The 24,383-nt window shown below is 38.4% G+C and overlaps 6 protein-coding genes across 7 annotated transcripts; 4 read left to right on the forward strand and 2 right to left on the reverse strand.

The window, feature by feature from the left end:
• Positions 1 to 3,387: 3,387 nt before the first annotated feature.
• Positions 3,388 to 6,194, forward strand: LOC101290732 (tonoplast dicarboxylate transporter-like). Its single transcript, XM_004293317.1, has 6 exons — positions 3,388 to 3,999; positions 4,329 to 4,806; positions 4,901 to 4,944; positions 5,130 to 5,225; positions 5,331 to 5,841; positions 5,934 to 6,194. Exons 1-6 carry the CDS (start codon positions 3,571 to 3,573, stop codon positions 5,969 to 5,971), a joined length of 1,596 nt encoding a protein of 531 aa, XP_004293365.1. The 5' UTR covers positions 3,388 to 3,570; the 3' UTR covers positions 5,972 to 6,194.
• Positions 6,195 to 6,594: 400 nt separating this feature from the next.
• Positions 6,595 to 8,641, forward strand: LOC101311554 (tonoplast dicarboxylate transporter-like). The gene is made up of 6 exons (XM_004295265.1): positions 6,595 to 7,029; positions 7,110 to 7,587; positions 7,676 to 7,719; positions 7,801 to 7,896; positions 7,972 to 8,485; positions 8,604 to 8,641. Exons 1-6 carry the CDS (start codon positions 6,595 to 6,597, stop codon positions 8,639 to 8,641), a joined length of 1,605 nt encoding a protein of 534 aa, XP_004295313.1.
• A 490-nt stretch (positions 8,642 to 9,131) lies between these two features.
• Positions 9,132 to 12,602, reverse strand: LOC101291024. 2 transcript variants are annotated; one of them, XM_004293318.1, is made up of 3 exons: positions 12,380 to 12,602; positions 12,154 to 12,237; positions 9,132 to 11,175 (listed from the first exon to the last, which is right to left on the reverse strand). In XM_004293318.1, the coding sequence occupies exon 3, from the start codon at positions 11,089 to 11,091 to the stop codon at positions 9,553 to 9,555; it is 1,539 nt and encodes a 512-aa protein (XP_004293366.1). In that variant the 5' UTR covers positions 11,092 to 11,175; positions 12,154 to 12,237; positions 12,380 to 12,602; the 3' UTR covers positions 9,132 to 9,552. The 2 variants fall into 2 exon arrangements, with proteins under 2 accessions (XP_004293366.1, XP_004293367.1); XM_004293319.1 differs by lacking the exon at positions 12,380 to 12,602 and having other exon boundaries at positions 9,132 to 11,190; positions 12,148 to 12,204.
• A 983-nt stretch (positions 12,603 to 13,585) lies between these two features.
• LOC101311843 (probable UDP-glucose 6-dehydrogenase 2-like) lies at positions 13,586 to 14,911 on the forward strand. The gene has a single exon (XM_004295266.1). It carries the CDS (start codon positions 13,586 to 13,588, stop codon positions 14,909 to 14,911), a length of 1,326 nt encoding a protein of 441 aa, XP_004295314.1.
• A 702-nt stretch (positions 14,912 to 15,613) lies between these two features.
• LOC101312136 (probable E3 ubiquitin-protein ligase RNF217-like) lies at positions 15,614 to 16,823 on the forward strand. The gene is made up of 2 exons (XM_004295267.1): positions 15,614 to 16,323; positions 16,535 to 16,823. Exons 1-2 carry the CDS (start codon positions 15,614 to 15,616, stop codon positions 16,821 to 16,823), a joined length of 999 nt encoding a protein of 332 aa, XP_004295315.1.
• A 4,944-nt stretch (positions 16,824 to 21,767) lies between these two features.
• On the reverse strand, positions 21,768 to 23,406 carry LOC101291797 (probable xyloglucan endotransglucosylase/hydrolase protein 23-like). The gene is made up of 3 exons (XM_004293321.1): positions 22,837 to 23,406; positions 22,524 to 22,717; positions 21,768 to 22,407 (listed from the first exon to the last, which is right to left on the reverse strand). Exons 1-3 carry the CDS (start codon positions 23,170 to 23,172, stop codon positions 22,008 to 22,010), a joined length of 930 nt encoding a protein of 309 aa, XP_004293369.1. The 5' UTR covers positions 23,173 to 23,406; the 3' UTR covers positions 21,768 to 22,007.
• Positions 23,407 to 24,383: the final 977 nt, after the last annotated feature.

The following is a 24,383-nucleotide window of genomic DNA, read 5'->3' on the forward strand; positions in this document are numbered from 1 at the left end:
AATCTATGTATTAAAAACATACTGAAAATTGATGATTACCTTACTTTCATTTTGGAATACAATTAAGAGGAAATTAATGGTTTCCTATTAAAACTCATTTATTAAACAGAAAAAGAAGAAAAAAAATTATCAGATGAAATTCATTTATAGAGCATTATCATCTACCTCTTCTTCTTCAAAGAAAAACATTACCAGATGATGTCTGTCATAGCACGTTCGAAGTACTCAGAACAGCTTTGTGTTATAAACAACATGAAGCTTTTGATAAAAAAAAAAAAATAACAATAAGAAGTCGAAATAATTATGTCTATGATGCACTGGATAGCTACCTTCAACTACAATTAATTTTCTAACGTTATAATTTTGATTATAATTTTGTATTTCACGGATCCGCCCCTTTAAGACAAAATATCGTTCACAAAATGATTAACGATACTCGAACATTTTAATGTGGTGGGCAAAAAAATCGACTAACATTCTGGCAGAATTTGGTATATCGGATATCAATTGGGCTTTACGAACAATGCCCGGAAGTGGACCTGGTAATGAAAAACAGAATTATGGTGTTAGGCCTGCTTCATGTGATTATGATTTTTTTTACCTTTCTTACCGTTAAGCTAGAGGTAAGCACTTAGATCACTCATCCTATATCATCTGCCGGCTGTACGTAACTTGTAGCAAGTTTGGTGCAGATGAATCGTTTTCTGTAAGGAAAACCAAAAGTTAGGCCATATATGATGACCAGGATTACAATGTTTCTCTAGCTCTCACTTTCAAGTCAGAGTTTATCGTAAGAAAAGACCCACGCACTCCTCGTTTTGGTGATGATAAAATGATACCAAATTAAGCTAACAAGTCAGAATTGCTTATGTACTTAAGAACAGAGGACGAAGCTTCCCAAAGCCACACAGCTTCAAGCTACTTTTGTCAGTTTGTGTTTCACATGGCTGATTCAAGAAGGTATGCTTATGATGGCTTCTGGAAAAGACGTTAAACCCATGTATATATCATTTTCTTTCTGACGGATACCAGCACGGTATTACTCGCCAAACTATTTTCCGCTTGACATTGTGAACAAAAACCCTGAAAAATTAGTTACATTACACTGATGAAATTGTTGAAATTTGAAGCTTTCTTTAGAACGTGGATAGGGGTTTCTTATTGTAACATAACAAGGGCTTTTAATATAATCGATAGTATCAGTGACCGATAATGTTCAACTATGTCCGTAACAAGGTTTCGAAAACCTTAAATCCTAAACCCTAATTCTTTTCTTTTGATTCTCAAATCCGTTAATTTGACATGATGATTGAATGGTGTCACACCAAGACACCTGGTATAATCGGCACATATCCCCCTCCCATGTGAGAATGTGAGGTGTATATATATATACCAGTAGTTGGAGAAGGATGACATTGCATGCGCCCATGTTTGTGTTGTTATTCATTTGTGCATCACTTTCATGGACAGAATCTGCATTATTGAACAAGATGGATGTGTTGTTAGTCCCACAATATTTCCCTCTTTCTCCATTTTTCGGTTCTAAGATGTAACACTGGCTTATATTGGGCAGCCAAATTCGAGGGCAATGCTCGATAATGCAACTACCCAGCGCAACCACTCAATAAACAAGAAACTGTACATAAATAAAAAAAGAAGAGCCATACATACAGATGAGCCATACTGCATATTATTGCATATTATTGCTCTGTATGAAGTGACGATTTTGTCTCCTGACAAAGACACCAAGTTTGGTGTTTATACGATTATCCAATCCCAAACAGTAATCTAATTAATCAATAACAGGCTAGGATTTAAAACTATACGGCATGTTAATGATTTTCAATTATATATTATATGATGATAGACAAGAGGTTGTGAGGAAGATAATCCAGTCCATTGGCATGAATTCTCAACTGAATTATTTGAGGAGATTTTATATGAATTATTCAGAGAGACGTCCCGATTTGACAGGAGTCCAGATATGCAAGGTTGCTAACCTGTAAACTCAATCTTTAGCCAGATATTCTATTTCGGCCCGCCACTTGTACAAACACGTCATCTTGAAGTCCACGCCGTTGTACACTTGGACACATATCCTTCACCCCATGCCAATCATACACTCCCCCTATCCACATCCTGACGTCAAAATAAATAAGAGTTTATATTCATATAATTAAATTTCTACGATACGATAATAGACAACTCAATAAGTAGAATTAAAATAAGAGATTGGAAATGGCATTCATTTACTCGACCTAGCTCTTAACACCAGAAGGGTGCAAAAGCCACAGCTAATTTCTTGATTAGCAAGTAACTAGATAATCATTCGTGATGTAAATAATAGTAGATTCAGGATTACAGCCTAAAAAATGTTTGAATTTTTTAACAAAAAAAAAAGATTTTAAAAAAATGCTTATATAAGAATGTACGCTTTATTCAAGCGTTTTGGTTTTGGCTTGTGAGATTTTGGACTAATACACACTTTTAAGTTAAGAAACAATGCACATAAACTAAACGAATTAATTGTAGAGAGATGTCTTCAAGAAGCAAAAGTTCGAACATGCCGTCATCGCTCTCCCTTCTCTCCTTCGCGACCGCTACTCCTTCGTCTCCCTGCTGACGGCATTGGAGTGATTGATAAGTAGCTAGAGACTAGAGAGTATTCACTAATCAGGAGGCGGAGCTGACTTGAGCATTTGTCCTTCATGGGGTTAGAGCTGCTACCCGTTGGGGATGCCGACGCTTTCTTACCAACTCTGTTGGTAGTTTGTCGGACGAGTCTTCTGGTCTTGATGATTATTTCTTGTCTCGTGGTGTATCGGAGATTTAGTAGCTCTTTCAAGAAGTCATTTTTCAGGCCTTTCGGTCTGAAATTTGTTATAAGTGGTCAATTAGTGACCATGTTTATATTATTCATACAACTTGTAACATATTCCGTATGAATGCATCTTATTTGATCAAAAGACTAGAGAGTAGAAATTAAAGAAGAAGAATCAAGTTGAGAAAAGTTAAGTGATTAGTAAAGTAGGAGGTTGGGGTCTTGTAAACGGTTAGCTCACTTGGGTGAAGAGAAGAACACATACCCTAGTATTTTAGTTTTTTTTTTTTTTTTTTTTTCTATTTAGGCTTGAGCATACCCTTGAAATGGCTGGATCCGCGCCTGCTTGCCAAAGCTAATAGCATCTAATTCCATGCTCGAGGAAGAAATAGGAAAAGAAAAGGGAAGGGAAAAGAAAATGAAAAACAGTGGTTCTTTTGTGCCCATGTGGCACTGTTTACGGACAATTGGCCCTACCAGAATGGAGTGAAAGACTGTCCAAGAGGGAAAATGTCATACTTGGCTATGTTACTGGATATAAATTCCACAACCTGTAGCACATAAATGAATGACACATTTATCAGTACCAATCATCCAGAATGATTCAACCATATATTTTGAACGTTATTAATATTTAGAGCAAAGAGAATTCGTCTACTACTTCCTTCTAATCCCTCACCAACTATATAACAAAACCAAACCATTCTCTTTCTCTCGTTCGATCATCACAGTACTCCAAAACCAACATTATGGATCATATTCAAGATCCCATCTCCGGCGACCCCAAAACTCCGCTGCTTCCCCTCCAAGACCAACCCCACCGATCACAGAGCTTCCACTCAGCTCTGAAATCAGTTCTGACGCCCAAGAACTTCTATGTAGTCTTGGGACCTCTTCTGTGCGCAATCATATGCGTTTTTGTGAAGATAGAGGGGCCGGTGAGTAGCCGGAACATGCTGGCAGTGCTGGCTTGGGTTTTCGCTTGGTGGCTGACGCAGGCCGTGCCGATGCCTATAACCTCCATGGCGCCTCTCTTCCTCTTCCCGCTTTTTGGAATAGCTTCGGCTGATGATGTTGCTCACTCTTACATGGACGATGTCATTGCTCTTGTTCTCGGCAGCTTCATTTTGGCTTTAGCTGTTGAGCATTACAACATTCACAGAAGACTTGCTTTGAACGTAAGTTTTAACAACTTCCATATATGTTTTCCATCTGCGTTTTGGGTTCTTCAGTTTCACATCTCTGGTTTCGTTTTCATTTTCTCAAAAAATTATGACAATCAGACATGCATGATTGAATACCTCGTGTCATTTAGCTAAAGAACTTCTTTAGCTAGGATAGAATGCCAACAAAGCAATGGATACCATTAAGGTCATTAATCAATATAATTAGCAAAAGATAAGATTAACCATGATGTTAAACACATGGTTCCTTTAATTATTTGTGTTAATTTGTTTTTGGTCTTGGACTAATTATTTGAGTGAATTATGAATATGGGCCTACACAGATTACAATACTCTTCTGCGGGGATCCACTGAATCCTCCCCTGCTCCTCCTTGGGATTTGCGCCACGACAGCGTTTGTGAGCATGTGGATGCACAACGTGTCAGCTGCGGTTATGATGATGCCGGTGGCCACCGGAATTCTGCATCGCTTTCCGGTGGGTCCCGACCAGACCGTCGTGTCTAGCAAGTTCTGCAGAGCTGTGGTTCTGGGGGTTACGTACTCCGCAGCAGTTGGAGGAATGAGTACTCTAACGGGGACAGGTGTTAATCTGATATTGGTGGGAATGTGGAAGAGCTATTTTCCAGAAGCAGAGCCGATCAGCTTCAGTACTTGGTTCTTCTTTGGGTTTCCTATGGCTTTGTTGATTTTCTTGGCCTTGTGGATCATACTTTGCTGCTTGTATTGCTCCAAAAGTTCAGGACCTGCTCTCTCTGCTTACTTGGACAAAGCTCATTTGAAGAGGGAGCTTGAATTGTTAGGTATCCTACTGTTCTTCTCATTGAAGTGGCTATACAAGTATATAACTTTGCTTTGTTAGTGTTTCAATCAACTTATGAGTGTTCATGTGTTTAGGTCCAATGGTTTTTGCTGAGAAGATGATATTGGCTGTGTTTTCGGTATGTATTTACGTTTTCAGTATGTATTTACGTATAGTTTAAGGTTTTAGTCCGTTAAAAAGTATTATTATTTATTATCGGTTGTATACAATTATGTGTTTATCTGTCACGTTTGTTAAGTATCACTTATTTTAAAAAAAGAATTAAGTAGAATAACTAGAACTATGTGGCGATTCTTTGTGCAGATGTTGATAGTGTTGTGGATGACAAGAAGCATTACAGATGATATTCCCGGCTGGGGAGCCCTCTTCAATGGGCGTGCCGGTGACGGAACTGCCAGTGTGAGTATTGGTCCTTAATTAGATGTTTTCTTCTTTCAACTTTCATTGTTCAAGTTCTATTAGAAATTGAAGGGTGAGTGATTTGAAGTTGAACCTATAATGTAGGTTATGATGGCAACATTGCTGTTCATTATTCCTAACAAGAAGCAGGAAGGTGAGAAGTTGATGGACTGGAACAAATGCAAGAAGCTACCATGGAACATTGTGTTGTTACTAGGTGCTGGTTTCGCCATTGCTGACGGAGTTCGGACTAGTGGCCTCGCAGATATACTATCCGAAGCCTTGGATTTCTTGGAACAAGTCCCTTACTTGGCAATTGCACCAGCCGTGTGTCTCATAAGTGGTACCATCACAGAGTTTACATCAAACAATGCCACTACCACACTAGTCATCCCTCTCCTAATTCAAATAGCGAAAAGTATGAATGTGCATCCCCTGCTTCTTATGATTCCAGGAGCCATCGGGGCTCAATTTGCGTTCTTGCTTCCGACTGGAACCCCTTCAAATATAGTTGGGTTCACCACTGGCCACATTGAAATCAAAGATATGATCAAGGTTGGCTTGCCGTTAAAGATTGCCGGAACTGCAGTACTGACACTTCTGATGCCTACACTCGGTAACATCCCTATTTCTACTCTACCGCCTTATCTTTAGTAATTCTAGATGATTTCGTATCAATATGTGATTGCTCAAATTTGGCTACTGCAGGAACTTATGTATTTGGAACAAATGAACCAGTTCAATGATGCATTGTTGGGTCTTGATATAGAGGAGTTAGTGTATATACTACCATATGCTATACAATTACCGAATGAAAAAGGAAACAAGGGGCAACAACTTTGCTTCTCTCACTTTTTCCCTCTTATTTTTTGCATTGCTTCATTGTGTTGCGCTATTGTATGTAATTTTGATTGTTCACCTTATGTACTATAATTTTCAATTTTCGGTCTCCTAAATTCGTTCTTATGCATTATCAAGACTATGAGTTGATTACCGTGCTGACAATTTTCCCTAAAACATCATAGTACTAAAATTGGAGATCCAACTAATGCCACATTTTCCCCATATGATTTTGTTTTTTGAAGAAATCTATTTGCCTTTCCTAAAAACCAGTACCCTGCACTTTCGCACAGGAATGAGGAAATGGAACAGAGGAGCGCAAATGACGCTCCCCTATACAATGCTGAATGCTACAGAGTACATAATCACACAGCCAGAGAAAAATTTGATGTTACTTAATGGATATGAATTTCATGACTCTTAATACACCAATTCTATGAACACTGCAGAATGGAACATTACGAAGCAAAATAAACAGCACCATTTCCTCTCATTTCGTCACAGTAAAACAATCAACGAGAAGAATCACATGGATAGTCCAACCTCCCCTGACAAAAGTCACAAAACCCCGCTTCTCCCAGTCGAGGATCATTCAATCCAAAAACCAAAGAGCAGCTGCTTCTGTTCGTCATTGAAATCAATCTTAGCATCAAACAATCTCTCAATTTTACTAGGACCTCTTTCGAGCACCATTGTGTGCCTTTTTGTAAAGTTCGATGGCAATGTGACTAGCCGGAACATGCTAGCTGTGCTTGCTTGGATCTTCGCCTGGTGGCTCACAGAGGCTCTGCCTATGCCAATAACATCAATGTCTCCACTCTTTCTCTTCCCATTCTTCGGCATTTCCTCCGCGGATGAGGTTGCACACTCGTACATGAACGATGTCATTGCCCTTGTTCTTGGAAGCTTTATATTGGCTCTTGCTGTTGAGCATTATAACATCCACAAAAGATTGGCCTTAAACGTCAGTACTAGTACTACTTCCTTCCTTTTCTACGTGCTACTGTTTCTCATTTCTCATTTCAGTTATGCATTACATTATAGATTACACTGTTATTCTGCGGAGATCCTCTGAATCCACCATTGCTGCTTCTGGGAATATGTGCAACCACAGCTTTCGTAAGCATGTGGATGCACAACGTGGCAACGGCAGTGATGATGGTACCGGTAGCCACCGGAATTCTTCATCGTTTTCCGACCGGTCCGAACCAGCCAGTCGTTGTAGGCAAGTTTTGCAGAGCTGTGATTCTAGGGGTGATATACTCAGCAACCATTGGAGGGATGAGCACTCTCACTGGGACAGGTGTGAATCTCATACTGGTTGGAATGTGGAAGAGCTATTTTCCAGAAGCAGAGGCGATCACTTTCAGCACCTGGTTTCTTTTCGGGTTCCCTTCGGCTTTGTTACTGTTCTTCGCAATGTGGGCGGTCCTTTGCTACTTGTATTGCTCGAGGAGCTCGGGGCAGGCTCTCTCTCCTTATTTCGATAAGAGCTTTTTGCAGAAAGAGCTCGAAATGTTGGGTAAGACCCCTTATGTTTTTAGTCATAGACAGTTATTTCTTGTGTCTCATTGCATTTCTGAATTGATGTGGTATGAAACTATGAACAGGTCCAATGACTTTTGCTGAGAAGATGGTTTTGGCTTTGTTTTCGGTGAGAATCAAGAACGTTAGTCATTATGCGGTTGATTATGTACAAACGATGTTCCAAATCTCATATTCAAATTGTTTGCAGATGCTGATTTTTTTGTGGATGACAAGAAGCATAACAGATGATATTCCGGGCTGGGGAGTCCTCTTTGACGGGCGTGCTGGCGATGGAACTGCGAGTGTGAGTATTAAGACTAGGAGAGCAGTTCTGTTTGTAATCTATCTTTGGTTTTGAAGTGTGTTGTAAACAATGTAGGCTATGGTGGCAACTTTGTTGTTTGTTTTTCCAAGCAAAAAGCAGAAGGGTGAGAAGTTGATGGACTGGAACAAATGTAAGCAGCTACCCTGGAACATAATATTGTTACTAGGTGCTGGTTTGGCCATAGCAGACGGAGTTCGATCTAGTGGCCTTGCAGATATATTGTCGAAAACATTGGATTTCTTGGAAGCAGTCCCATATTTCGCGATGGCGCCTGCTGTGTGTCTCATAAGCAGCACCATCACTGAGTTGATTACATCAAACAATGCCACTACGACGCTTATTGTGCCTCTCCTAATTCAGATGGCAAAAACTATGCATGTGCATCCACTGCTTCTTATGGTTCCTGGAGGCATTGGTGCGCAGTTTGCTTTCTTGCTTCCCACATCAACCCCTTCAAATACAGTTGGATTTGCTACCGGCCACGTTGAAATCCGGGATATGATCAAGGTTGGTTTGGCATTAAAGATTGCTGGGATTGCTGTGGTTTCTGTTTTGATGCCTACACTCGGTAACATTCCTTCTCTGCTAGCAGCCAACTCTCGACTAGATTTCAGTCATTTCACTACTTGTACATGATCTTGTATTCATGTCATTAACTCATTACCGACTTATTTTGGTTATTGCAGGAGCGTTTGTCTTCGGGACAAATGCACGAGTTCAATGACCTGAAAATGAATGTTTCTTGCAAGAACTTAGGTACAAGAAAATGCATTGATGACGATGAATACTGCAATAGTGCAGATGGACAGGATGAGAAAGTAGAAGTCCAGAAACTGTACGTGGTTGCAAAACTAGAAAGGAGTTCTGGAATGACATCCACAACTAGCACAAACCCTAATTATAGTGATTAAACAAGCATCAATATTTATCTACAGTTAACTAAAACATTTATCAAGTTCATAGTTAATTCACATGATTGGAACCAAGAGTTCAAAGTTTCTTCTTGGGGAAAAATGAATGAATCAATCCTCAAGGAGAGAGATCAATTATCAATCCTCATCTTCTTCCTGTTAAGGTTACCTTTCTATCTCAAAATATAAGGGGTAAATGGGTAAATCCTCATCAGCACACATTTCCTTCAACAATCTCTCAAACTGATGATCTGCACTCTCTCAAAATAAAGTTCAGAAAATAACGATATATGTGAATAATGTGATGGAAGCTAGAAACAAATCAAACAGAAAGCATCAAGACAGATTCCATGTACAACAACTCTAAACTGAAACGTGTGAAAACATCCTGTCATAGTGACATTACACTGGCTACTGGTTAATATTTAGACCAAGGAAGATGACATAGTTTTAATCATCAATAGTCAATATCTACATTCTACAAATATAAATTGGCTGTATCTGGACACTGCATAGCTACATTAGACTGACACTGTTATTCTAAGACTGAAAGTCGATCTTGTGATGCTTCTACTGCGAGTTGTTTTTCTGTGCACTTCACTTTCTTTGAATTCACATTTAGAATCCACATACTCTCCTGTTTCATACCAGTGCATGCACCTACAAAACTATCCTTTCTGCAAATTCACCAGAAATATCACTAGGATCACCATACTTCCTTCGATCAGTTATCTATATCCATATCATCAACGTCACGAACCAAAACATCGCCGGGCAAAGCAGCAGGATCTAGCTCAAAGGATCCTGAGGGAACACCACATCCTTCATGACCAGTCATCTTGAAAGAGGGAATGCGATGAGAAAATCTATATAGCTCAGCAGGCGGTACTTGAAACCCCTGCTGCTCAGTTTGCTGAAATAAACTGACAAATCCTTTTACTTTGCCTAAATAAGTAACTGCAATTCCAACACCTTCCACAAAATCTGACAGAACTTCAACAAATTCATATTTGTAAGTTTCCGGCTCAGAACTCCATCCAATATCCCAATTCTGGTAGATGGCCCAAGTTTCTCCCCTCCTAGGATATACCAAAACAGAGGTTGTACGACTCCCCTTTGTGTACTGCATCTTATGAGAAAAACTAAGGTGATCTGTAATTTCTTCAGTCTCTCGAAGTCTGAACTTACCACAAGCAACTGGTAACTGCTTTTTAGACCAATTAATCTCACCATGGTCATCTGGATCGGCATCCAGCCATCTGATTCTCAGCTTAAATTCAGTGGTTAAGACCTTCTCGACAAAAACATACCATCTCGGCATCCCATCTGCTGGATCGTAAAGAGCCCATATTTGATTAGCTTCACAAAGACTTGCTAACCTATCTGCATCAACTACAAACTTATGAAATTGAGGATCAGGAACCTCAATTTCCTCAAAATCTTCTGTTTTCTTGTTTTGCAAATTTTTACCCACAGGGAATCCAACATTTTTTCGTGCCCCTTTCTTGTGCACACCAGCGGCTGCAATATTCCTCTTCTTCTTAGCAGCACCAGAAAATTGACCCTTCCTCAAACTTTTGAGGGGTCGCACAAAGTCATCATCATCATATAAAATCGATGAAGGATTCTGCCTTTTGCTTCGATATTTCTTACAGTGTCCTCCACTGAGTTCAGGATCACTGCCAGCTCTTCTTTCACACTTCAAACAGTAACCAGATTCAGAATTCCCTATTTTTTTGTTCATATGTCTCGAAGATCCTGTACATTTGGACTGGATTGAATCAGATTCTAACGTTTCAACACCATGTTTCCCCAGTGCGACCCCATGCAAGACATCTCTCTTTTCACAGTTGGAAGCCCCACTAAAATCAGCAGCTGGATGAACATCTTTCTTCAATTCATGAGGCTCAAATGCTTTCCGGCAGATTCGACAACTAAGCAACAGACCTAGAGTGTCCCTGCAGTATCGAAATTTTGCAGAACAAGAAGGGCACTGTGTCCAGAATGTATTTGGGGGTTCTTGTGACTGAGGACACTGTTTTGGAAGCTCTTTATGATTAGGAAATTGATTCCTGAGAGATTCTTGATGAACACCTTCCAATTCACGAGCATCAAATATGTTATAGCATCTTTGACAACGGATCACCCGATTCACAAACCCTCGGTCGTATTGAAACTTCGCTGAACATATATGGCACTGTGTCCAGAATGTGTTTGGTTTCTCATGAAGTTCTGGATCAACACCAATCCTGTTGTGCTCCATAGAATATTCAGAATTAAACGGTTTCCTTAATTTCTCTCACGAGTGTCATATTCTAACGCGAGTTCAAACATTCAATTCTTCACCCTGCAAAAGCCAAAACTACAAAAGGTCAAAACATAAATGTACTTTTTAAACACAATGTATATAGTATATACATAAATGTACTTTTAAAAAAGTTTGGTTATCTGGTATTCGACATTATCTTCTTCTATACTGCATAGTTATATTGACGCCAACTCATTTATATAACTGGTATTTGACAACAACAACAAAAAAACAGAAAAAAGTGAGACCATTATCTAGTATTCGACACTATCTCTGTTCATTATTATCTGATACTTGTTAGCAATCATATTCATTAAAATGTAAGGAGAAGCAGCATAAGTACACTTAAGTTAAACACTTCAATTGTTTGTAAATTCTGCACACAAATTCCAAGCTTATTCATTCAAAAAATGTAGACAAGGAACATCAGTGAATCCTTATTATTCAAAAAATGTAGACGAGGAACATCAGTGAATCCTTATTCGATGTACTCAGTAATTTTTATTGGCCATTGAAAAGCTTGTACAAATAAACTTCGATAATCAGTTACACCAAAGCTGCTATATGAACTTTCACAACACTTCGAGAACTGTCTACCTCTCTTTTAGGATGCATAACTCTTTGAAATTTCCCTAGAAGAAGAACTGAATCATGGTTCAGCACTTCAGCCTACATAAAATCTGAAGAAATTATGTCATTCGAATGAAATACATGTTTTAGCCAAAAGTTTGACCAAATCGAAGTCATACTGTGTAAGGATAGAAATGTTCACCCTATTAGACCTAATGTATATGGACTAAACGGAGTTTGTTAGATGCAGAGGAAACATCAAATGGGATGAGATCCAATAAATGAGAGTAAAGCTACTCTGATGTTTTTCCTTAAAATCCAACGCACGTGAAAAAATAAAATCCAGTTAAGAATACTTGCAATTTCAAAAGTTGCGAACATACATATCAACAAAACCATCAAATCTCAAACAGAAAATAGATAGGAGCCAAAGAAAGAAACACTTACAGAGTAGGCATCAAAGGAGCAAAGTAAATCAGAGCAAAACGCCTCGAATTGTTCAGAGATCGCACAAATCCTTTGAGTCCAGTCCTACAATCAAGTTTAAGTATTTCAAAAGTTCAAAATTTATAGTAACATCAAGTGGGTATTCCCTAAATATATTGGAAAAGAATCGAGAGAAAAAAAAAACCCAAAAATTAAGATTTACATGAATATTGCTGTCAAAATTTACCAATATTAAAGTAGCAGAACATGAGACTCTCGCTTTCCGCTGCAAAATGCCAAAATTAATCTAATTTCGATATTGGACAGAAAGCCCCGATTGATTTTCGTTTTATTTTGGGTTTTGTGAGGTTGTGGAAGTCTGGAACTTTGAAGCTTCAAGGAAGAGTTTGGGGAGCTGGGTTAACCTCGATAGAAGTTTATCAAGGTAAGGCTTTGCCCATTTTCTGTTTGATATAAAATTGGTCAAGAGATGAGATTAACACAAAGGAGAAGTTTCTGTAGAAGCAATGAATAGTATTGTGTAAAAAGACGATGATAAAGTGAGTTAAGCTGTTGGTTTGGTAACTTTTGTGTCGTTTTGTGTTGGTTGGTAATGTAAAATGCTTGACAAACCAGTAATGAGTTTGGATCAGCTTGTAAGAAGTAAACTGTGATGTATCAAGTTGAAAACAGAGAAATAACTGGATTGTTCAGTAACTATTACAATTAATTATTGGGAAAACTAAAGAAGAACCTTGTCCGTCCCATGCGGGTCTGGGATAAGCCGGATTCCCCGATGGTGATCCTAGATCATGTCGGAAAGTTTTGGCTGGCGGCGTGGATGGTGAGCCGTGGGCGGCGACCGGCGTGGAAGCTTGGGCCTGGGCTATTTTTTTGGGCCGATTTGGGTTCTGCTGTTTTAGTTTGATTTGGAATCATTAATTATATCTTTTATTTAACAAAATAAATAATGCACTTATGCACATACCTAGTTGAATCAGGTGAAGCTTGCTTAAAAGCATTAGGAAAAATAACAAGGAAGCTTGGTTGGAAGCATTAGGAAAACTCATAACGAGGCTTGGTTAGAAGCATTAGGAAAACTGATAGCGAGGCTTGGTTAGAAGCATTAGGAAAACGAATAACTCTATAAATAATGGGCCATAACATTGATCGAATTCATAGCTCAATTTTTGTGTTCTTGTATCACACAGAGTTCCTCTTGATCTTGTGTCCGTTTACGGAGATATCTAACAATGGAGGATCGGGTTCCCGTTGATGTTGCTCCTTTACAAATCGTTATTCCGGATCCAAATATAGACATTGTTCCTTTAGCAGTTTTTATTCCAGATCAAGACGCCGTGCTTCCAGAAAAACAGTAAACGGCCTCCCACCTGATTTTGATAATATCACCGACATATGTTGCATAGGTGCCACCCAATCTAGTGTCATGCATATGGCAGTAATTGCAGAACGATACCCAAGGCTTAACGTCGTTGTCACAGATTTCAATGCACACCAACTCCATGCTTGGCGACAAAATCAGATAGAGTATGAAGAGGAAGGTATGGCAGAGTTGTTACACTATATAACCCATGCTAACTTGAGCTTCAACAATGATGTAAACGAAGCAATCCAAGATGCCCAGATGATTTTTATTGGGGTTGAAATACCTATCAAGTTATTTGGTAGGCGTGACGGATTTAGCCTATGGCCGTGGATCAAAGCCATAAGGAGGATCATAAAAGAGGCACACACGTCAAAGATTATTGTAGAAAGATCGACTATGCCAATTGATTCGTTTGATATGACAACCACATTATTAACTCGAAGAGTCCCACCTCCTGTCCAGCCTGCCGTGCAATTTGTTGTTTTGTCCAATCCAGACTTTTCCTCTCCAGGCGCTAGGCTTCAAGACTTGAGGAACCCAGATAGAGTTGTTATTGGGTTAAAATCAAATGCAGGGGGCGTTCTTCCATTACGACAGTTGTACATGGGGTTAGTTCAAAACCCAGAAGAAATCCGCATAGTCTATGCACCTAGTGCTGTCAACGTTGAGATAGCAAAACTAGCAACCAATGCAATGCTCAGTATGAAACTTACCTACATCAACGCAATATCAAGTTTGTGCAACAAGACAAGAGGAGCCGATATCAACATAGTTAGACAGATACTTGGAGAAGATTATAGACTCGACAACAACTACATGATTCCCACATTAGGAATTGGAGGCAAAGAACTGATGAAAGACACTCTATACATGAAACATGCTTTTAGTGATGTTGGACTGGATGACGAGGCAATGCTCTTTCAGAAGGTTGTTCAGTTAGACGTGAAGAAGAGAATGGAGTTTGTTCAAATCATGTTACGGACAATGCTCGATCTTACGAACAGAAGGATTGCTATAATAGGACTCACATATAAGGGACAGGTTCTCGATCTTACGAGATCACCCGCAGTTAGCATATGCAAAGCCCTCTTGAGAGAGCGTGCTTTCCTCCAAATACATGAACCCTTGTTGGATGAGCAAAGGATCCAACGAGCTATTGGTAATCCTAACTCAGTGTATGTTGCACATGATCTCATAGATGCATGTGATCGTGCACACGCGGCTGTATTTTTTGTGCCAATGCCCCAAGTACAATTTAATTTTCAACAAATCTTCAATGTGATGACACCCGAACCAGGCGGTCGATACTTGTTCATGGGCTGGCATATGAATGTTAATTTCGACGATTTGAGGCAGATGGGATTCCTGGTTAATGTCATTGGAAAACCTTAAGTGATTCGTACAAGTTTTCTGATTTAGTTGTATCCCAAGTCCCAGATTTTAATAGTGAGTTCAAACAAATTTATTAGTTTTTATTTTTAGTACAAGTCCTACCATGTGAATCTAATTCGATTTCAAACTGATAATTATATTTTCAGATTTATAAACTAGGCTGCGAGGGTTAATAAATTCGCTTGCATGCTGCGGGTTTAATGAATGAATGAATGACTATATAAAGCGAGAGGGAAACGAATCCAGAATAACAGAAACGGTGCAATATTGAATATGTAGAGAGAGCTTGATTCCAGTCTGCGAAGCGCGTATAGAGAGGAAAAAGAGGGGCAGCGTCTCAGGCAGAATCGTGAATAATAATTAATAAATAATTTAGAAGTCCATTGAGTAAGGCCTCAAATCCATCGAAAATTATACAGCTCACCCGTCATCTCTACTGTCGATTTTGACGCGGACCTTTGACTTTTTCAAAATCAACGATGGAGATAACGGGTGCGCGGCGCACCCGGGTACGCTGAATAGGCTCTCCAAATCCATTTTGTTGCCCTAACCCAACTTTGTAAAACCCTAGGCTAGCCTCTTGACGACGTTAATCTCCTCCTCCTCTTTTTATATCTCTTTTCGTTCTCCCAATCTCTGGGAAGCCACCGCCATCATATCCATCACAAGAGCAGAAACCTTACTGCTAGTGACGAACGAGACATGAAATCCGCCCACAGTCCTAAAGCAGGTTACTTCATCGATCTCTCTGCTGAAACCCTGAACTATTACGATAGTGATGAAGAGGTTAAGGTCCTAAGGTTCAAACCCTCCGATATCCGTTTCGGGAAAAGAAAGAGAACAGAAACCTTAAACGAGGCCCCATCTTTTGCATGTGATATTTGTGTAGAGGCCAAGCCGGCACATGAGTCGTTTGGTATCAAAAACTGCAGCCATGTTTACTGTACTGATTGCGTGGTGAAATACGTGGACTCCAAGCTCCAAGAAAATATAGCAAGCATAGGGTGCCTTGTACCCGATTGCAAAGGTTCACTGGATCCCGAACATTGCCATTCAATTCTGAAACCGGAGGTGTTTGAAAAATGGGGAAGAATTTTATGCGAGGACATGATTATTGGGTCTCAGAAATTTTACTGCCCCTTTAAGGACTGCTCCGCAATGTTGATCGACGATGGGGCAGAGGCAGTGAGGGAATCAGAGTGCCCTAATTGTAAAAGATTGTTTTGTGCGCAGTGTAAGGTTCCTTGGCACGCCCAACTTACTTGTTCTCAGTTTAAGAGGCGGAGTACGAATGATCCTGAAAAGGAGGATATCATGATGGAGAAACTTGCTTTCAAGAAGCACTGGAGGAAGTGCCCATGGTGTGGGATTTATGTGGAAAGAACAGGAGGCTGCACATCAATACGATGCAGGTCTGTTTATCCTTATGGTATTTTCATTTTCATTCTATTGTTTATTCCATATATACACATATTGGTGTTTAGGGTTTATATATATATATATATATATATCCTTCTGAATGGCTAATCCTATATTGTTTGAGTAACTTCGTTAAGTATAAGTGTACAACAACAGGTTGAAACTTCTGAATTATATATTTCATTTTGGATAAATTACTTGCAGGTGCGGAACTTATTTCAACTTTCATTGTGGACGAATGGGTTGTACTTATTGTGAAAATTCCAAAAGGAGGAGGGATAGTCGAAGTATAGGCTACTTCGTATTCTTGGAAGAGTATAAAAAGAATCACCGGGATAAACTTTTTACTAAAGATACTGCTAAACTTGTTTATGAAACATGGAGATCAATGTCTCGTTCTGAAAAGAAACCTTATGAGAACACAGAGATGAAGCCGACTGTGATTTTGATGAAGCCGACTGTGATTTTGATGAAGCCAACCAAGCCAACATAAGAAGGAAAGAAGGATAGTGGATGAGTAGAATGAACCCATACGAGTTACTTATTTGATGCCTACATACTTCTTAAACTCTTTTGTCTCATGGTTATTATTATTTGTTTTTTCAAAGAGTCATATGTTTATTGAAGTTTATCTATAGGGTGAAATGTTTATTGTTATTCAGTATCATAAAAAAATGAAAATTGAATCAAATTCTTCAATTGAACTCGATCTCCCTGTCCATGCATGTAATGTTGTCAAATATTGAAATTGCGGGTTTTGAGATGGTTGTTTTAGATCAAACACTAGAGGGAAAGCTTCCTCTCGACTTCTTATTGTGCAGCACAAAGGGAAAGTAAAATATCAAGACAAGAAACCATGTATGATAAGATCCGAGCATAAGATGTGGCAATCCTACATGAGCTATATAGTAAACTAGTTGCTTAGACATAGTAGCTAGCAAAATCCAAAATTCGAAGAGAAAACAATTGGATAAAAAACATAACAAATACAGTCACAGACTCCATAATACTTTGTCCCTTCGTCTAGTTTATCATTCCAAAAAAATCATCCTTATCTTGTCCTCTTGGATCGAATTAACCTATGAATCCTTATTCGATGTACTCAGTAATTTTTATTGGCCATTGAAAAGCTTGTACATATAAACTTCGATTATCAGTCGCACCAAAGCTGCTATATGAACTTCCACAACACTTCGAGAACTGTCTAACTCTCTTTTAGGATGCATAACTCTTTGAAATTTCCCTAGAAGAAGAACTGAATCATGGTTCAGTACTTCAGCCTACATAAAATCTGAAGAAATTATGTCATTCGAAAGAAATACATGTTTTAGCCAAAAGTTTGACCAAATCGAAGTCATACAGTATAAGGATAGAAATGTTCACCCTATTAGACCTAATGCATATGGACTAAACGGAGTTTGTAAGATGCAGAGGAAACATCAAATGGGATGAGATCCAATAAATGAGAGTAAAGCTACTCTGATGTTTTTCCTTAAACTCTAACGCACGTGAAAAAATAAAATCCAGTTAAGAATACTTGCAATTTCAAAAGTTGCTAACATACATATCAACAAAATCATCAAATCTCAAACAGAAAATAGATAGGAGCCAAAGAAAGAAACACTTACAGAGTAGGCATCAAAGGAGCAAAGTAAATCAGAGCAAAACGCCTCGAATTGTTCAGAGATCGCACCAATCCTTTGAATCCAGTCCTACAATCCAGTTTAAGTATTTCAAAAGTTCAAAATTTATAGTAACATCAAGTGGGTATTCCCTAAATATATTGGAAAAGAATCGAGAGAAAAAAAAACCCAAAAATTAAGATTTACCTGAATATTGCTGTCAAAATTTACCAATATTAAAGTAGCAGAACATGAGACTCTCGCTTTCCGCTGCAAAATGCCAAAATTAATCTAATTTCGATATTGGACAGAAAGCCCCGATTGATTTTCGTTTTATTTTGGGTTTTGTGAGGTTGTGGAAGTCTGGAACTTTGAAGCTTCAAGGAAGAGTTTGGGGTGCTGGGTTAACCTCGATAGAAGTTTATTAAGGTAAGAGCAAGTCCAAGAGCTTTTTTATATTTTCTACATAATAGGAAAGCAAAACTTAAAATTTTTAAAAATTTTGTATACCAAATCTAACAGTTTCCCTATTTTAAAGATTCAAATATTTATTAGAACAACAATCCTCATTTATTACAATATAATAATAAGTATAAAAATATAAAAGTTTATTTTTTAGAATAAATTATGTTTTCTTTCTTATCTTTGAGTCTTGAAGAATGTGCAACATTCAATTCTTCTTTCCCTAAATATTTTTAGAGAATTTGTAAATATAGAGAAGCTTTGCTTCTCTTTCATCTCTTTCTCTATTTTAGAGAATGAGATATGGAAGCTGTTGGAGTGGAAAATGACCCCATATTTCCCAAAATAGAGAAAATCAAACAATTTAAGGAATCTGTTGGACTTGCTCTAAGGCTTTGCCCATTTTCTGTTTGATATAAAATTGGTCAAGAGATGAGATTAATACAAAGGGGAAGTTTCTGTAGAAGCAATGAATAGAATTGTCTAAAAAGACGATGATAAAATGAGTTAAGCTGTTGGTTTGGTAACTTTTGTGTCGTTGTGTGTTTGTTGGTAATGTAAAATGCTTGACAAACCAATAATGAGTTTGGATCAGCTTGTAAGAAGTAAACTGTGATGCACTAGCAAACTTCAGTTTATCTTCTGCATGCTTGGTTTATTGGGACTCAATCCCTCAATTCCTTATGAATATATGCCTTCAAGATCAACTCGGTTTACCTCATTTTCTCTTTTTTCACTAATTTACTTTCAGTGTTGCTTTCTCTTGTAGGTTATGTTTGTAGGTTATGTTGTTTTGTTTTTTTTTTGTTAGAAGAGGTTTTTAAGCCCCCTTCTCTTTTGTTCCATTGACTTTCTTTTTTCTTGATAAATGGAGTTCAGCTCCTTTTAAACAAACAAAAATTATATATTTAATGTTTAATCGAAAAAAGAGAGTTGAAAACGGAGAAATAAGTAGCTTTAACTAGATTGTTCAGTAATGATTATAATTAATTATTGGGAAAACTAAAGAAGAACCTTGTCCGCCCCGTGTGACCGGGTCTAGGATAAGCCGGATTCCCCGATCGTGGTCCTAGATCATGTTGGAAAGTTTTGGCTGGCGACGTGGGTGGTGACTGGTGAGCGGTGGGCGGCAACCGGCGTGGAAGTTTGGGCCTGGGCTATTTTTTGGGGCCGATTTGGGCTCTGCTGTTTTAGCTTGATTTGGAATCATTAATTACATCTTTTATTTAACAAAATAAATAATAATGCACGTACCTAGTTGAATCAGGTGAAGCTTGCTTAAAAGCATTAGGAAAAATAACAAGGAAGCTTGGTTAGAAGCATTAGGAATACTGATAGCGAGGCTTGGTTAGAGCATCTCTAGCAGCTTCCCCATTTTTTCTCCAAAATGGGGAAGCAAAAGTAAGATTCCCCATAATTTTTTTGCTCCAACTCCAACAACTTCCCCATTTTAGGGAATCATGCATTTAATACAACAATAAAATATTCTATTTCCTCATTTAATACAATAATCAAATATTCTATATTTATAAAATAAAAATTAATTTCAAAGAAAGATGAAATAAACGGCTAGTTTGATGAGCATATTTCCTAACGGCTATTTCCTAAGGTCAGTGAAATTCAATTGTTGAGGACGATCCACTGTTGAGGACGATCCATTGTTGAAGAGGTCAGTGAAATTCAAAGAACCCATCTGCACCATCAAGAACAACTTATATCATTCTCAGTAGATGATAGCTTATGGTAACAACTTTTGACATCATAAAATCAGAATATCATCAATTCCATTCATTCACATCCAAAAAATTACAAATGGGTTATTGTTCATCCACCTACTGTTTATGACAACAACATATCTCTTGTTTTATTAATCAAATCCATAAGAAAGCTATTAAAGAAACCAACTTGCTTCAAGCAAGTCTACTTCTCAGTTCTGAACTTCTAATAGCTTATTAACTTGTACATGTCGATCAGCAATGATGTATTTTCTTTGTCCATACACAGGGCAACAATGACCTCATTTCATCCTATACAACACCAACTATTGGCATTGATGGACTTGATAAACACTGGTGGGACTCTAAAACATGGATGCATATATTATCATGGATGAGTAAACCAAACCAAACACACAATATCAAACCAAACATACAATATCAAACCAAAATGCCCAAATCAAAACATGGAACCGATTCAGTCGAAGAGCAAAGAGATAATCAAAAACCCAAAAACCTAAAAGCTTGTGATCAATCAAAACAACTGTGGTTGTAAACACAGTTGTTTCAACTCTACTCTACTATACTAGCAGGGTAGCTGCGTTTACAGATAAACACACAACATAATATTCTTAATGTAGATAAAGTGCAGCACCCATGAATTTTCTGTTAGCGAACACCATTCTGCGCATCATGAACTCGTTGGTAGTCAGGGCTTCATACCTGGGTTCTGAAAATCGAACCAAAGGAAGTAGTAAAAGATAAAAACAAGTAGGGAATTGAAGAATCAAAAGGAACAGAGGTGGAGAAGTGCTGACCTGTGCGCGCTATTTTCTTGTTCTGGATGAGTGCTTCATACCTAGGTTCTGAGAGTCGAAGACGAAAGGATTTTTGATCATTTTGGGAGCTGGTTTTGGGTCGTTTTGTGCGTTGGCGCCCGTGCAATTTAATGTAAAGTCGTTCGGCAAATTTTTGCCGAATGCTGCAAATATGGGGAATGAAACCCTTTCTCTCTCCTCCATCCCCAAAATGGAGAATGGGATGGGGAATCTACTGGACCAAAAAAAGGTCTAATATTCTCCAAAATTGAGAAACCTAATAAAATGAGGAAGCTACTGGATATGCTCTTAGAAGCATTTAGAAGCATTAGGAAACGAATAATTCTATAAATAGGGGCCATAACATTGATCGAATTCATAGCTCAATTTTTGTGTTCTTGTATCACATAGAGTTCCTCTTGATCTTGTGTTCGTTTACGGAGATATCTAACAATGGAGGATCGGGTTCCCGTTGATGTTGCTCCTTCACATATCGTTATTCCGGATCCAAATATAGACATTGTTCCTTTAGCAGTTTTTATTCCAGGTCAAGACGCCATGCTTCCAGAAAATCAAGTAAACGGGGCCTCCCACCTGATTTTGATAATATCACCGACATATGTTGCATAGGTGCCACCCAATCTAGTGTCAATGTGTCATGCATATGGCAGTAATTGCAGAACGATACCCAAGGCTTAACGTCGTTGTTACAGATTTCAATGCACACCTACTCCATGCGTATGAAGAGGAAGGTATGGCAGAGTTGTTACACTATAGTTGTTCAACCTACTATGTAATTTTGGAAATTAATCAAATTATTGTCCAATAGTTGTTCCCAAAACACAAGATAATTTCACTAGACGAAGTCTAATTGTTGAAAGTATACTACTGCTAAATCATGAATCACGGCCGAGCTATATATGCCAATTTATAAAAGAATTGCATCTCCTACAAAATGAATAGTAAAATTGGAAAGAATTGATTGATGACTTCGTATATGTCTCTCTATGAAGCTTTGCATTCAACTGGGAGACCCTGATTGATGACTTAGTATATCTCTCTATGAAGCGCTGCATTCAACTGGGAGACCCTGAGGGAATCTGTTGACATCTGTGCAGTAATTGTAGATCATGTAGTTTTTCTGCACCCAACTCATCTTCTTTTGACTTGCACTGTCCAATTCTTGCGAAACCCAATCGCCATTAGTGGAAGAAGGGGCATTGCTTGAGCCGCAAGAAGATGATCCAGACGCCCAAATGCAAGCTTCAGCATTGAAATTCCTGTAAGAGGCAGTGAAAGGAGCTGCATTCCAATCCGTCTTCACGCGTCCACCCATTGTCGCCCAATCGTCGGCATTCCAAAGGCTCGAGTGTATTCTCATTGCTTGGCTCTTTGGGAATGGAACACCATTTGATTCTTGGTTCTTGAACTCTCTAATGGGGGTTCCATCAACAGAGAAACTGAAACACAGAACAAAGTAAATTGGTCAATATATATATATATATAATGTCATTTAATTGTAGTGAAACTAATGTCATTTAATTGTAACAAAATCTGGATATTAGCGGGTGCTTACACAATGCGCTGTGGATTCCAGAGAATGGAATAGGTGTGGAAATCAGCAGTTGGGTCGAACCAGAGATGGAACTGCTGCTCTCTGTTACCTTTGCCTTGGCTGAACACATTGGTGTGAAGAATGTAAGGGTTGCCACTCAGGTTTCCCAAGAACTCAAAGTCTATCTCGTCCCATGTCGACCCTTCTGATTTTAACTGCACAAATTAATTCAGGAAACATCATGAATCACTCTGACCATATTAATTCCCAAAAAGAATCTGATACATGCGGGATAGGTTGAAGCAAAGTGAAAGAATATAAGATGAAGACATACATAGTAGGCAGTGACGGTGCCAGCAGAGTTTCCGGCAACAAGCTTGAGCTGCATGTCAATCTTGCCGAAGAGATATTCGTTTGTGGATTCAAAACCAGAGCCAGAGGCTTTGTCGAGGGAGAGAGTAAGAAGTTGGCCGTCGTTGAGTATATTTGCTCGACCGTCCCCCCATGTAATCTTAAAGTCTTGGTTGAAGTTACCCGCAGAGGCAACCATAACAAAGCTAGCAAGCAGAAATGGTACAAACAGAAGCATTGAAGTTGAAGAAGACATGTGAAAATTAGTAAGTACGACTATGGAAATGGAAGGATGATTATGAATGAGAGAAGTTGGCATGTACGGGATGGTATTTATAGGACACGAATGAGCTTATGAGGTAGAACTCGGGACGGTTCAGTCAGCTGTTAACAGTGAAAAGTACAGAAGGAGATAGCTGTAAAGATTTGGGTAGTAATTGTCGAACACGAACGTAAAGAGCCATCTTTATTGAAAAAAAAAAAGAAGTTTCAGAGGGGCCGAGGTTGAATAGAGTAAAGGGCAATATATGACCGTGTTGAAGAACTTATTGTTGATCAAGGCAGGTGATCCAGCTAGCACATATTTATGCCAGCTTCGTCTAGCGTTGCATAATGTTGCATGCGCACCGCCATATTAAAGATAGAAACAAAGACCCTACAGTGCAAGCATATGTATTCGTTTAAAACAGAAAGATCCCAAGTGACGCGTTTCTTTCTCTTTTTTGCTAACTTATTTTGCTGGAAATGGAGAAATTAATTAGGAACTTATCTAACATTCTAACAACATATGTAGATGCTTATACTGATTCTGACTAGCAACCTAATTAAGTAGACTTTTATTAGGTAACCTAATATATATCTAAAGAAATTTAGAGGGAACGATGTTGTTTTTCTGATATATTGAAGTATTTAACCATGCAGATCAGAGCTCTTCTACTAGTGTTTCCTTATTATGACTTATATAAGGGACGAGGCATTAGGTTAATTTTTCGATCACATTTTTTATATTTTGATCGTTCACTTTATAGGTTTATATATACTAGTAGATCATTTCTGAAAATTTTGAGCCATATTGGTGATCATGAATGTTTCAAAGTAGCTTAGATCAATGGACATATCGAATATGTCAAACATGAACCGTTCATGCAAATCACAGTTTTCAGCACCTTAATGATTACCAATTTATATGAAATTTTACAGAAATGAATAGGTTAAGATTGAAAAATGTGATAAAAAAAAATATTGACCTAATGCCCCATCACTCACATAAGCCTCAATAAAAATCCTTTAATGGAAGAGTCATATTTAACTATTATAGTATTATTTATTATAATTGAGGATGCATAAGAAAACGACCCTTCACGCACTAGCAAAAACAGAGGGATATAAAATAAGGGACCGTCACTCTGTTCTTCTGTGTTGATGCGTACAGAACAACATGTGTAGAAAAACCTGAACAGGTTAAAAAAGTTACAAAACACGTCAAATTTTTGGAACAAATAAATTGATGTTCTTCAAAAGCGCGTTTGG

Source organism: Fragaria vesca, linkage group LG3 (assembly GCF_000184155.1).
Source record: "Fragaria vesca subsp. vesca linkage group LG3, FraVesHawaii_1.0, whole genome shotgun sequence".
In the NCBI taxonomy this organism is placed as follows: Eukaryota; Viridiplantae; Streptophyta; class Magnoliopsida; order Rosales; family Rosaceae; genus Fragaria; species Fragaria vesca.